This window comes from Peromyscus eremicus, chromosome 18 (assembly GCF_949786415.1).
Source record: "Peromyscus eremicus chromosome 18, PerEre_H2_v1, whole genome shotgun sequence".
Classification (NCBI taxonomy): domain Eukaryota; kingdom Metazoa; phylum Chordata; class Mammalia; order Rodentia; family Cricetidae; genus Peromyscus; species Peromyscus eremicus.
Window position 1 is genome coordinate 41,112,095 of NC_081434.1, and position 14,805 is coordinate 41,126,899.

Below are 14,805 nucleotides of genomic sequence, written 5' to 3' on the forward strand. Positions count from 1 at the left end.
AAACAAACTAAAAAAAATCAGTAGACCTAAAATATACAAATGATGCATGGGCTGAGAATGAAATCAGAGAAACATCCACTTTTAAAATAGCAACAAACAACATAAAATACATTGGGGCAACCTGTGTGATAAGAACTTTAAGTTTTTAAAAAAGAAATTGAAGAAGGTATCAGAAAATGGAAAGCTCTCATATGGTCTTGGATAGGTAGAATCAACATAGTAAAAATGGAGATCTTACCAAAGGCAATCTTCAGATTCAATTTAATCCCCATCAAAACCCAACAAAAGTCTTCACAGACCTAAAAAGAACAATTTTCAACTTCATATAAAAACCAAAACCCAGGATAGCCAAAACAATCCTGTACAATGAAGGCATGCCTGGCATCATCATCCCTGACCTCATGGTCTACTATAGAGCTATATTATAAAAATAACTTGGTATTGGCAAAAAATGGACACATAGATCAATGGAATTGAATCAAAGACCCTGACATTAATGCAAAGACATACGAATACCTGATTTTTTTTTTGTTTTGTTTTTTTGAGACAGGGATTCTCTGTGTAGCTTTGCGCCTTTCCTGGAACTCACTTGGTAGGCCAAGCTGGCCTCGAACTCACAGAGATCCACCTGGCTCTGCTTCCCAAGTGCTGGGATTAAAGGTGTGCGCCACCACTGCCCGGCTGAATACCTGATTTTTGACAAGCTAAAATTATACAATAAAAAAAAAAGAAAGCGTCTTCCACAAATGGTGCTGGCATACTCGCATAACTGTATGTTGACACATGCAAGAATGCAAATTGATCCATTATCTATGACCATGCACAAAACTCAAGTCCAAATGGATCAAAGACCTCAACATAAATCCAGTTACACTGAACCTGATAGAAAAGTAGCAGCACAGACACTGAGAGCACCACCTAATAAACGGGACCTCCTGCAACTGAGAAGCTCCTGTAAGGCAAAGGAAAGGGTCAACAAGACAAAATCACACCCTACAGAATAGGAAAAGATCTTCACCAAACCCACATCTGACAGAGGGCTGATCTCCAAAATATATAAAGAATTCAAGAAACTAGACATCAAAAAAACCAAAGAATCCAACTTAAAAAAAATGGGGTACATTTCTAAACAGAGAATTCACAACAGAAGAATATTAAATGGCCAAAAGACATTTAAGGAATTGCTCAAAATCCTTAGCCATCAGGAAAATGCAAATCAAATGACACTAAGATACCATCCCACTAACAAACTCACAGCTTGAGTGAGCTCTACTGACACTGGGGGAATCTTCATAACCATGTGACTTTTTTGGAGCCCACCAATCTCTAAAATTCTGAGGATCTTCCCTGGGTGAATGTTCACTTCAGAGGTCTCATCCCTACTACTCCCCATTATCCCGATCTCATGTCTAAGCATCCTTTCTTTCTCAAATTTTTGATTATTAATCTTGAGGAGGAGAAAATCCAACCCTAGACAGCGCATGCAAAATGAGCTTTCAATTTCACTTAGATGAAGTTTCTAATGAAGCAGAGGCCTAGATTTCTGGCTTTGGAAGGAGGATCTACCTAAAGGCTTCCATTGTGAACCCAGAGGCTCCTGCAAATGGCACCTTGGTTTCAAGTCACTTTTGGGTGAGGTATGAGACAGGGATGTAACAGCTATACCATGTGACATCAGCACATGAACATTCTACTGTATCCTGGAGAGCCCTGGCATTCCATGTGATGTCACCAGTGTTGTGGCAACGCCAACTGTCATTGGGGCATTTGTGCAGTGTCTCCTGTTTCACCTACAGACATGCTGACTAGACTGAACAGGATTCTTGGGAGACAGGATGGAGAGCACATGGAGACCAAAGGGAGGCAGAAGGAAGATGGCCTTCAGTCTCCATGCCACACATCAAGAAATAAATGGTTCTGGGGAAAGCACAGTGAGTCCTGGGAAAGGGATGGGGAGCTTCCTGAAAGAGGAAGGCTTCAGCTGATCCTTTTAGGAGTGGGGCTAAGGGGGTGAGAGTTTCTGAGAAGCCATGGGCCTATCCTAGTCCTCTGAGTTCTTCAAGAGCAGAACAAAGTTGAAGATTTTTCAAGGTTAGTTTGGCAGAGAGCCAGGGATGGTCAAGGCTGCAGCTGTTCTGTTGAGGGCCCTCTGCTTTCCCTCTGAGTGGGAAGGAAGCACAGAGGGACTAAAGAGGTTTCAGTACCAGCCCTGTACTTCACCCACACTGGATGTCTTTTGGTGTGTGTCACTAATAACAAGGAGAGTAAAGTCCTCTGGCCAGAGCTAGAGGTTCTCACAGTTTAAATAACAACCCACTATCAGGGCAGGAGCCACCAAGTATTGCTGCATGTCAGTGACCCCTAAGGTTTCTGAGTTTCTTTCCTCTCACTCTCCAGTCCTCTTCCCTCTACCTTGAGTGCAAACTGGGACATCACTCTTCCTGTAAGTATTTGTTCTTGGTGTCAGAGGGCTCACCTGTGGATGCCCAGTTCATAGGTATTTTCAGTCATACCTTTCAATAATTGATAACTCCTTTGCTAACATCATGATGGTTAGAATGTATTCTGCTGAAGCTTTTGGCAAAAGTTTCATCATTACCTATATGATTATCATTGTTCTGACAGGACCCACATAATCCTTCACCACCCCCATACATTGTAACAGCCCTGTGGATCTTCTCTGAAGTGCTTGTTCACCTTGTGGAACTGATCTTCCTTCCTCATTATCCTGAGCTAATTTCTTAGTATCCTCTATTTCTCATCTTATTAGTTAGCATTCTTCAGGATGAGAAGAGCCATTCCTGGGCAGTGTTTGGAAATTGAGTCTTGCCCTCCATACATGATGAACTATTGAATTAGAATGAACTAGATTCTAATGAATCATTGAGATCTCTGGATTGAAATGACGAGGTGCTGAAGGCCCTGCTCTGTCTCAGGGAAGGCTGCTGGAAAGAGGAGCTTGGCTTTTGGTGAATTGGGGAAGAGTTTGTTATCAGATAGGTGATGACATTAGCAGTGACCCTAACAGTCCCTTCTCTGGAAATTCTATTGTATCCTGGAGAGTCATTGGCATCTTTTGTGAAATCACCAGTGTTGTGGCAATGCCAACTGCCCTTGCAGCATTTATTAAGAGCTCACAGGGTTCACCAATTGACATGTTGGCAAAACTGAGCACACTGATTCACATAGAAAGCACTGGTTTTCTAAGCAGGAGTTGATGCCACAATTGGTACTTCTCTTAATGGGGTGCAGTAGCTGTGAACATTTGAAGCAATGGCCCTATGCAGCTTACCTGGGTTGCTAAAGAGCAGATCCAAAGTGGAGGATTTCTGAGGGCAGAGGGCCAGGAAATGTCAGGGATGCAGCTGCTATGCTGGGACCTTTTCCAGTTCATTATGATTGGCAAATAATGCTAAAGGAGGCCCAGAACCACTAATGAGGTATCAGGGTAGCATGTTGCTACACTTTATTCTCAGTGGATTTCTGTAGATTTCATGGATATCTGATATAAATACCAGGAAGGGAAACTTTCCATCCATGTCCCCAGGTCTGAGACATTCAGTTGCTTTTAGTCCTGCACACAGATTATCAGGGCTGAGAGATGAGAAGCACCAGGCAGTCCAGAACTTTCTTGCATCACATTAGGTATCTGGTGAGAATTCCAAACCAACATGGCTGGCCTTGCTTATGCCTTTCAGGGACAGTGGGGCTGCAGTAGGGCCTGAGGCATAGATCTATCCCTAGAGATTAGAGATAGACACATGGCTTATGGTCCCCAGTTTAAGAATATCTGCTCCGATTTTTGAGGGCTTCCCTGGGTGCCTTGCATTTCCTCTTCCTCAGGACTCCTCTTGGGACTCCACATGATCTCTCTTGGCCCTATGCCATTCATCTGGACTAATTCACTTGTGTTTATGTACCTACAGGGACTACTAGGAAGGCATCATCCACACCCTTCTTCCTCACTGAGCAGGAGCAACAGCTGAACCAGGTGGATAAACTGACCCTTCAGCTACAGATGATGACCAATGAGAGGAATGAACTGCTGGAACTCCTGGCCCTTTATAACAACAATGAGTTGAACAACAGGTACTCAACATGCCCTTTTCTCTGGTGACTGTCTTGAACCTACTGTGTCCTGAGTGCATCTGAGAGGCAGAACTGAAGCCTGTATGATTGAGATAGGACATAGTCTGTTCTGAATCCTCCCAATGAAAACCAGAGCTTGTGCCCTGAATCACAATCTACAGAGAGGGGCAGTAGGGTGTAAGATCACAACATGCATTTCAAGAGGCCCTGACAGGCATTGGCTTTTAGGAGATGCTCAGTGCTCTGAATTGATATTTATTTTTGCTTTTTGCTATGGCAGCAGCTTGAATGGCCTGGTGGGCCTACTCAGTCCATCTGTGTGTCACCAGAAGGCCTGGAATTCATCTCCTCTCCTCTCAGCTTGTTCCTTATACTATGAGACAATGCCACTTACCTGTGTTTCTCTGACATCCTAACTGTGTGTTTGTTTATGTGTGTGAAGTGCTCTCTAAGGGGCCCAAACATGGCAGTGGCAGGTTTTTCCCTTTTCACTTCCCTCTCCCTTGATAAACCATTAGATTACATTCCTAAATTTAGTCCCCAAAGTCCATTCCCTTTAGTGGACACTGACTCATTCTTGAAACTAAACACCAAAATCTCATAATCAAAATTCATTACTTGGCTACACTGGCTAACTGATCCAATCAGATCTCAACAACTCACCCTAGCACAGATTAACGTTTTCTTCTTAAAAACCCACTGCTGAAAAAAGCCTGCTGCTTGCTGTCTGCCTTTGCCTGATCAAGAGACATGCTCCCAATGCCATGCTTGTCCTGTGGGGTAATAAATCTCTTTGTGCTGAGGATTGTGTGTCTGAGTGTGTTCGGTACTGTCTTTGAGAGGCTTACTTACAGTGTGTGTGTGTGTGTGTGTGTGTGTGTGTGTGTGTGTGTGTGTCCTTCCAGATCCTGTGAGTCAGAGCTTGATAGTAGGCCTGAATATTCACATGTTTCAAAGATTTCTGGTGATGTACGTGCTGAGGCCAGGGAGCCCCACATTGAGCACCACTGCTCTCAGCTTTGTGCTCACCCTGGTGCCTCATTGGAATCCCCTTGGGAGTTTATAAAGCCATCCTCATGTAGTGCCTCCTTCATGGCACTATTGATTTTGAGTTCTGGATATCCTTGTAAGGAGAAAGAATCTCTGTTCTCAAGACAGTGGAAATGTCATTGCAGATTTCAGATAGACCCCGATCTGTGGCACAGACTCCTCAGACCCTCTTAGCTGGCTAGTCTACCCCTCCAGGCCTACTGAGGGAGCTCATGTAGTCCTGTCTCCTTTCCTATTGACACCCGGCCTTTCCTGGCCCTGGGACAGTGAGGCAAGTCTAATGCACATCAGGAGGTCCAGTACATAGAATTCAGGGTGTGAAATCCAGTGGGCTAGGGTAGTATAAATCAGAACCTTAATTCATGTGGTCCCTGACACCCGTGTTCATGGGGTTCTTTGCTCCTGGGGCCATGCCCTACCACAGGCTGATATCTGAGCTTGAGATGCTGAAAACACAGCATGAGAAGGAGATGTCAGATGTCAAGAAATTCCCCAAGGAGATCTGTGAGGCCTCGTACAAGTGCAAGGAGCTGAGTGAGCAGACCACCTCCTACCGGTGAGTGTCTAACTTAGATGGGACTCCAAAAATTGGTAGGGACTGCTTCTGTTAGTCTGAAGTTTCTCCAGTCCTGCCTGACCCAGCTGTCAGGAGAAATCTGTCCTACTCACCTCTGAAGTCAAATAGTCCCAAATAAACACACAGAGGTTTATATTACTTACAAACTGTATGGCCAATGGCTTAAGTTTCTTGCTAGTTAGCTCTATCATCTTAAATTAACCCATTTCTGTTAATCTATGTTTGCCACATGGCTGCTGCATGGCCAGGCTGCTGGCATGTTGCTCCTTGGGTGGCAGCTGGTATCTCCTCCACCTCTGACTTCCTTCTCTGTCTCTCCTGGATTTTTCTGCCTGGTTCCATCCTGCCTTGCCATAGGCCAAAGCAGCTTATTTATTAACCAATGCGAGAAACAAATATTCACAGCATACAGGAGACATCCCACAGCAGCTTCTCCCTTTCTACACCTTTGAACAAAGGTGGGCTGTGGTTCTAGTCTGACCTCTTAGCAAGCAGCCTGCCTCATAGCTCATGGACTTGTGCCTCCTAAACTGAGTTCTCCTAAGAGTGAAGAGTCTTAGAGCCCCCCCACCCCCAACATTTTCCTGTCAAAGTCTGGAGCTTCCAGAGAGAAAACATGGTTTGCACCATGAATGTTTGCTGTGGCTCTGGCAGGAGCTTACAGAGTTGGTTTCTATGGGAAGCGTGCATGGAATGTATTCCCATTGGGTCCTCTGTCCGCCTTAGAGCATGGTTTGACTCTACCTGCTCATGTTTCCCCAATACTGTGAACAGTTAAACACCAGAGTGTGTGTGGGGGAGGTGGAGGATCCAGTTTTCATAGGTACATGGATCCCTTTTGCTGTCAGGGTATTCAGAAGCAGTTTGAATCTATCTGGAATTTGGCTATTCTCTGGCTTTGGCCTGCACCTGAGTGATGCTGGCATGACTAATGTGGGTTCCTGCCCAGGGTCATGGGGATGGGGATGTGGGGCCTTGCAGGAATAATGGTATTAGAATCAGGAGTGCAGAAGCAGGTGGAACTCATCATCTTTGGTGATATTTCAGCACCCTCTACAGTCAGCTCCTGAGGGAATGGACTCAGCTAAAGGAAAAAGTGAGCATGTTGAAAAAGAACAACAGAAAGCTGCAGAGGGAGCATATTTTACTACAAGAATCCTGTGACGAGGCGAGGATGCTCAATGTGGAGGCCTATGGGAAGACCTATGACCTCTGGACAAAGCAGAAGCAGGTAGGTTGAAGCAGGAGGGCCAAGTTGCCCACCTGTCTAACCATACACATACATATACACACACCCATGTAACCATCTACTCACTTATCCACCTGACCCATCCCATCCAACAGTTCATTTCTGTGATCATTCACAAGTCTTTCTGGGGAGTTAGCCTCTTGGAAGGCATTGCATGACTGCCAAGGAAACCCTACTGCTCTGCTAGAAGCTGCAGTCCATCGAGGGAGACGGGTAAATCACATTTCACTCACTGATATGCTAGTATGGAAAGAGCAGTGCTATGATGGGAGCCACATAAGGAGTAGCACAGAGATCTGAGTGAGTGAGGTCAAGGGTCTGGGTCTCACTTGCTTTGCATAGGTCATATGAGATCAGAGGCAGAAACAGTATGGAAGGAGGAACATCCCCTACAAAAGCCAAACAATGGATCTATTTTAAAATTAATAAGTAGACTTCTCTTCTTTCACGGCATAGAAGTAACTTCCCAGGAAATGTCTGGGTTGTCTTACTAGCTTCACACATGGAACCTGACATTTTGATGCTCACTCTAACATGTATATGGCTGTGTTCTTAGGAAAGATCCCTTCTCATAGTTTTATAGAGTGCTGTAGTTCAGGAAAGTGCTGTGGGTGACATAGGTAGCCTCCTACTGTCTGACCTGGGCTGTTTTAATATAACATGCACTATAATCTGGTCAAAAGTTGTTGGGTAATGACAATGGGTGACTTCCATTCTCTGGTCTATCACTGCCTTCTGTGGAGGAGTCTGGGTAGGTTTTGGGAGGAGTCTATGATGGGTCAACTTGGATCTATCGGGAGGCTTCCTGTCCAGCCATCTTCCATGGGCACTTGGTCTTGTGTGGTCAAACTCAGTTGTGCAGAGGTTGTTATTTATTTGTACAATCAGTGAGTCTGGCGATAAAAACTTCCCTAGGAGGGGAAACAAGCTCAGGCCAGGGCAGAAAAGCCTGGCTGAGTCTAAGAGGCTTGTAGACAACAGGGAGGACACACTCCCTCTCCCTGTAGTACAAAAGGTGTTGCAAGATTCCAGTATTCTCCCTTGCCCTTCTGGGTTCAAGAAAGGGGTGTGTGTGTGTGTGTGTGTGTGTGTGTGTGTGTGTGTGTGTGTGCCTATGTGTTGTCTTATGTGTTTCTATGGGGTATGGGAATATGTGTTTGAGCCTCTATGTGTATGTTCACTCACTCATGGAACAATGGAACATCTTTAACAATGATGGAGAGAGACTTAATGAGAAAGTACTGTGCCTAACCTGGTTAGTACCGCTTTTCATCAGTCAAAGAACAGATGGAGCTGCCCATCATTCTGCATGTCCACACAGTTAACAACAACAAAAGGCCACAAAATTGATGCAAGCTAACAATTTTTTCAGGTCTTTGTAGAGGCAGAATTATTTATCTGCAAAGAAATCCTCTGGAGAAAACAAAGTAATAGGGTACATGAAGGTGAGAAAGAGGTTACTGAGAGGCAGGAAAGGTGCCTGAGGGTTTGTGTCCTTCTCTGCTCTGGGTGAATGGTGGCTGACCACTGATGACTTCCCTGCATCCTGTTTTGTTCTTCTCCTCATCGCCTGCCGCCATTTTCCTTTCACCATTGCCTAACCTTGGTTCAGCTAATCTTGACCATGGAGCTTGGCCTGGATTTTATTCTCTAAGAAATTCTGCACCGCAGAGGTGCTTGTGGCTGCATCTCAGCCCAGCAGAAGTCCCACAGCTATGCTGAGGTGTGAGGAGAGGCTGTCTCAGTGCACCCCTTAGGCTCCTCATATTCTAAAGCACCCACTCCATGTTGTGTCTGCAGCACTCAGAACCTGCTTTTATTCCAAACTTCTTCATACTGAGTTAAAATCGGCCTGATGGAAGGTTGAGAGAAATGAGAACTCTCAGACATTGCTAGTAGTGTAAGATGGTGCAGCCCTGTGAGAAGCTATATATAATTATTCAGAATGTTGAATGCAGACTCCAGTGGTCCATTGATTCCAGAATGTAAAGTAGGTGTCCTCAGAGAATAGGGTCAACAGGGTTACAGCAGGACTCATCAGAACACCTCCAGCTAGAAACTATTCAGATGCCCATCCTTCATTAGGAAAAACATACAATGTGGTCCATGGAATATTGTGAAGCATGGAATAATACATGCAATCCTTTGGATGTGAGTTAATCAACCTTCTGTTACTCAAAGAAATTCCTGACATAATCATATTACTTGGAGAAAAGGTTAATATAGACTTCTGACTTTAGACATTTTTGTTTTGTTTTGTTTTCTGAGCTCATTCCTTTGGGCCTAAATTGAGGCAACCTGTGGTTTAGAGAGCTTTTTTAGGAGGAAGCTGCCGCCCTTGGAGACACTGAGAAGCATTGAGTGAGAGCAAGGGGCTGGTCCACTGCCATCCAGTGGTCCTTTGCTGGGGAACTAAGCCTTCAATGTACAGACTTGGGAACTTGCTAGGAGAGCTTAGATTACTGGTCAAGGAACCCTGGGGTTCACCTGTCGGTGTACAGGTTTATAAGGCAAGCACTACATTGACTTATCGGTCCACTGAGTTTTTCTCCCATGTGCTAGTCTGACACACAGGCAGGCAAAACACCTGCACATATAAATTAAAAATAAAATGAAAATTATCAAAACAGAGTAAAAGAACACCATCTTCTCCACATCCCTGTGCTCAGAGTTTCCTGTGTTTTCCTGCCTATGGGCTGGAATATGAGTAGAGAGTCTGTGGGTCAATGAAAGGTCACTTTCTTCTCCATACTATCCCAGGTGATGTCCTATTACATCAGTGTTATCTAGGAAACTAAAAAAGGATGCAATGTAGTGTGCTTGTATGTATGCATCCATGTACATATATGTGTTCTCGTGTGTGTGTGTGTGTGTGTGTGTGTGTGTGTGTGTGTGTGTGTGTCTTCATGCTTCTGTATGTTCATGGGTGCAGGAAACCCTCTCCTAAAAACACAATCTTCTAATGAGCAGGAACATCAAAGACTTGAGGAAAATCTTCAGTCCCTGCTGAAGCAGAAGGAGCTGCTCACCTGGCAAAGGGACTTGGCAGTAAAGCTGCAGCATCACTTCACTGTGTACCAGATGAGGTAGGAGCCTAGGCTTCCAGAAGCAGGTGGATCCAAGTGGGTTCACTGTACCTGGATCTCTGTCCTCTTTGAGTTTCTGTTCCATTGGCAAAGCTTCCAGCCACCGCCAGGGAAAGAACACCTCAGAGTGTCGTTACTGGCTCAGTCAACAGGAACTTATGTCCTGGAAACAATATGCTTTCTCCTTTGTCTTATGTGGATTGTGTGCCCTTCTTCCATTTTGAGACCTCTAGTATGCTCTGAGTATCTCATCTCTTTTTTCTTTTTTTTTTTTTTTTTTTTGGTTTTTCGAGACAGGGTTTCTCTGCGTAGCTTTGCGCCTTTCCTGGAACTCACTTGGTAGCCCAGGCTGGCCTCGAACTCACAGAGATCCGCCTGGCTCTGCCTCCCGAGTGCTGGGATTAAAGGCGTGCGCCACCACCGCCCGGCTGAGTATCTCATCTCTTAAGTTAGATCTCTTCACAAATATTTCCATGGTAGCCAGAAACCTAGAGGGGATCATCAATCATGAAGGGAAGTGCATCCTCTTGCAACTTTATTTTTCATCAGGAACATCACTTCAGAGATGTTTCTACCCTTTGGTAGATAGCACACAGCAGCCTACTGCTGATTGCTGGCTCTCTGCACTGTTTATCAGTTTCTCATGACAAGATTTACACTGGTCATAAACAGAGTAGGAGTTGACAATTTAATCCCATGCAGGGGTCTGAGCTTTAGGAATAATCAAAGGCTATTCTGCATTGCTGTATAGGCTCCACTAGAAGGCAGGCATAGAGTTTTCCAGGAAGTTCACATTCACCTGGTATCTAATCAAGGTCAGCTGCATCTATCCTGACCTGTGCCTCAGACCTTCTCATACTTATATTTCTCCAAAATGATGTCTTTGGACTGTTGGAGAAATATGCTGTTTTTTCTAATCCAGCACGGTGTGTATTTTCCAGTTCAACTTCTAGCAGTTTTTAAAATCTGAGAAAAAAATCTTGCCCAGGACCTCTCTGACCCTTTTCCCTTGGGGAAGCAGGGAATTAACTCAGCTGAAAGGTACTGCTTGATTGTCTAGCTTAGTAGATCTAGTTGGGGCTCAAAAGCTGACATGGCAGGTCTCCACCGCCCCCATGGACTTCTGCTCTTGCTGCCTTCTTCCCTTAGGTTTGAAAACCTCCAGCAGGAACGGAGCAGACTACAGTCCAGGATAATAGCTTCCTGCACATGGAGCTGCTGAAGCAGAAATACTATGTCCCAGGCAAGTAATCCACCATTGAGCCCCATCTCCAACAGCAGGGTGTTCATGGGGTGTGTTTCCTTCCTTAACTTTTGTTTACTACGGATGAATAGGCCCTGATTTTCTTGCCAGTGGCACAGCAAAACTGTTTCTGAATCATATTTTTCTAATGATTTTCCATAACAGCACCTGTTAAGAAGAATGAGAAGGCAAGAAGCAGCCAGGACACCTTGAAGGCATGACATTCTACACTCCAGGTTCAAGGCCTCCTCAGAAAATGCCACCTCTTTTCAGCTTTGAACTCACTAGTGATGCAAATATCAACCTACCATCAGGGGATCCAGCCATAATCTGATCCACATCTGTTGGCTCACTATCCCCAGAGAAAAGTTTGTGTCAGAAATAAGTCTAAGATACAGAGAACACAAAATAAATTACTAAAAACCCTGAGTCCATATGTGATGGGAAATCTGACAAGAAAGACTGTGTTAATGTCACATTGCCATCCAGACAGACCACACCAAAAGCATAAGATCCTCTCTAATGCAGTGCTGATGCTGACACCATGTCATGGGCAAGTGTTGCTGAAGATAATTCTCTACAGAGAATAAGCCAGTTCCTCATCGCTCTTGCTCTTCCATAATGAAATTCCAAAGAAAGTTGTAATTTCCACAATTTTTTTTGTTTTATATCTTGGGATATTTATGCTTTGGTTTTTGGTTTTCTTCATTTTCATTTAAGGTTGTGTTAATTTTTGTTATTGCTTTTATCTTGTCATTGTTTTAATAGTTTGCTAAGGCTATACACTGTATATAATGATGCTGTTTGAAAGCCCCCATTGAGTAAAATGAATGTATTTTCTGAATAAAATAAATTTCAAACTGTTCACTCTAAGACTCTTCTTTAGTCAGATGAGGTTTCACACTCCTGTAAACCCAGAACTCACAGGCTTGTACTTATCTCAGTAAGTTCCAGGAAGCTCAGGCTGCACAAGGATTTTCCATTCATGAGCCTCAGGGATACACAGAAGGATTGCACCTGGATGTGGATGGCATAGCCTGCTCCATGTATACCCACTACATAATAGAGAAAAACTAGATGTATTGTATGCTTGAGGTCATATATTTAGCTACCAGTAAAATGTGGTACACTATACACACATGTTCATGAAATCATAATGTACACCAAATTAAAGGGAAACACAAGTATATTGATCCAGGCATTTCCAGAAATAAGAATAAATTAAAATTGTATAAAAGAAATAAAGAAATGAAAAGCATTCTGCCTCTGGTTTTCTTGAAATATAACATGAGTGATATCCGAACAGCAGAGATAATTCCTTTAATGCATGTTGGGATATTTTGTGGTGCTTTTCTTTATACTTCTGGTGTTTTGCCACCATGTACATGCAATTCCCACAGGGGCCAGGTGAGGGCAGAGTCCACCTGGAATTTAAGTTAAAAAGGTTTGTTAGGTGTCCTGTGGGTCTTCTGAGATAGCAATAAATGCTCTTAATGGATGAGCCATCTCCACAGTCCCTGCAATTGACCTTGGTCCTCCCAGCCATGTGTGCTGTTTTAGTTCAATTGGTTCACTCCCAACCAAAGACTGAAGTTTCTTGGAACCTGTAGGGACAGGTATGCTAATTGTCTTAGGCTGCCACACATCCATTTAGGGCTCTCATAGGTTCAGGATCCTGCCGCAGTCTCACTGACTGTCAGATTGGAACAGATTTGCTAGATCTCTTCTAGGTTGACAAAACCTATTAAGCCCGTCTAATAAAATGCAGAATAGAATAGACCCTCCTGGTGGTGTAGGTAGGATGAGGAATCCCTCATGACGGTCCTGATAAGCAATGATGGGAGGAACCTCATGACTAGGTGGAGTGGATAGAGACTGCATCAGGGGCCACATGTCTCTGGTACAGAGTGATTCTGTGCAAGACTAAAAAGGTGAGAGGTGGCTGACGCTTCTCTTTTATCACAGCAGATCTCAGATTATATTGAGAAAGTTCCTCCAAATGACTGATTTACTCTTGTGAAGCTCCTCTGGGATAGATCTGACTCCTGAGACTGACAGTGAGGCAGAGATTTGAGGGGACTGGACCTGCCTGGACTGAATCTACGAAGTTGAACACAATCCTCAGGGGAGTCTTTGCCATGGAGGAGATGGGAATGGGGGGTATGCTGGGGGAAAGGCTGGGGGGCGGGAAAGGGGAGAACAAGGGAAGCGGTGGCTAATATGTAAAATGAAATTAAATTATAAAATAAAATTAAAAAATAGATATGCATATTGTATACCAAAATATAAATAAAGGCAACATACAGGAAGCCTACAGCCAACATCAAACTAAATGAAGAGAAACTCAAAGGGATTCTACTAAAATCAGGAATAACACAAGGCTTCTCACTCTCTCCAAATCTATCAATATTGGACTTGAAGTTCTAGCTAGAGCAATAAGATAACAAAAGGAGATCAAGGTGGTACAAATTGGAAAGGAATAAGTCAAACATTCACTATTTTCAGATGATGTGATAATATACATAAGTGACCCCAGAAATTCTAACAGGGAGCTCCTTCAGCTGATAAACACCTTCAGTAACATGGAAGGATACAAGATAAACAAACCAAAAAACAATCAGTAGACCTAAAATATACAAATGATGAATGTGCTGAGAATGAAATCAGAGAAACCTCCACCTTTACAAAAGTCACAGAAAACATAATATACATTGGGGCAACCTGTCTGATAAGAACTTTAAGTTTTTAAAAAAGAAATTGAAGAAGATATCAGAAAATGGAAAGCTCTCATATGGTCTTGGATAGGTAGAATCAACATAGTAAAAATGGAGATCTTACCAAAGGCAATCTTCAGATTCAATTTAATCCCCATCAAAACCCAACAAAAGTCTTCAGAGACCTAAAAAGAACAATTTTCAACTTCATATAAAAACCAAAACCCAGGATAGCCAAAACAATCCTGTACAATGAAGGCATGCCTGGCATCATCATCCCTGATCTCATGGTCTACTATAGAGCTATATTATAAAAATAACTTGGTATTGGCATAAAAATTGACACATAGATCAATGGAATTGAATCAAAGACCCTGACATTAATCCAAAGACATACGAATACCTGATTTTTGACAAAGAAGCTGAAATTATACAATGAAAAAAAGAAAGCGTCTTCAACAAATGGTGCTGGTGTACTGGCATAACTGTATGTTGACACATGCAAGAATGCAAATGGATCCATTATCTATGACCATGCACAAAACTCAAGTCCAAATGGATCAAAGACCTCAACATAAATCCAGTTACACTGAACCTGATAGAAAAGTAGCAGCACAGACACTGAGAGCACCACCTAATAAACGGGACCTCCTGCAACTGAGAAGCTCCTGTAAGGCAAAGGAAAGGGTCAACAAGACAAAATGACAGCCTACAGAATAGGAAAAGATCTTCACCAAACCCACATCTGACAGAGGGCTGATCTCCAAAATATATAAAGAATTCAAGAAACTAGACAT

The 14,805-nt window shown here is 43.5% G+C and overlaps 1 protein-coding gene across 4 annotated transcripts; it reads left to right on the top strand.

Moving 5' to 3' along the window:
* Positions 1 to 1,750: 1,750 nt before the first annotated feature.
* On the top strand, positions 1,751 to 11,723 carry LOC131894821 (disks large homolog 5-like). Of its 4 annotated transcripts, none has more exons than XM_059245111.1 (7): positions 1,758 to 1,931; positions 3,927 to 4,089; positions 5,564 to 5,695; positions 6,764 to 6,947; positions 9,936 to 10,051; positions 11,201 to 11,294; positions 11,460 to 11,723. In XM_059245111.1, exons 1-6 carry the CDS (start codon positions 1,799 to 1,801, stop codon positions 11,271 to 11,273), a joined length of 801 nt encoding a protein of 266 aa, XP_059101094.1. In that variant the 5' UTR covers positions 1,758 to 1,798; the 3' UTR covers positions 11,274 to 11,294; positions 11,460 to 11,723. The 4 variants fall into 4 exon arrangements, 3 of the variants coding, with proteins under 3 accessions (XP_059101094.1, XP_059101095.1, XP_059101096.1); XM_059245112.1 differs by lacking the exon at positions 1,758 to 1,931 and adding an exon at positions 3,126 to 3,440; XM_059245113.1 differs by lacking the exon at positions 1,758 to 1,931 and adding an exon at positions 3,140 to 3,229.
* Positions 11,724 to 14,805: the final 3,082 nt, after the last annotated feature.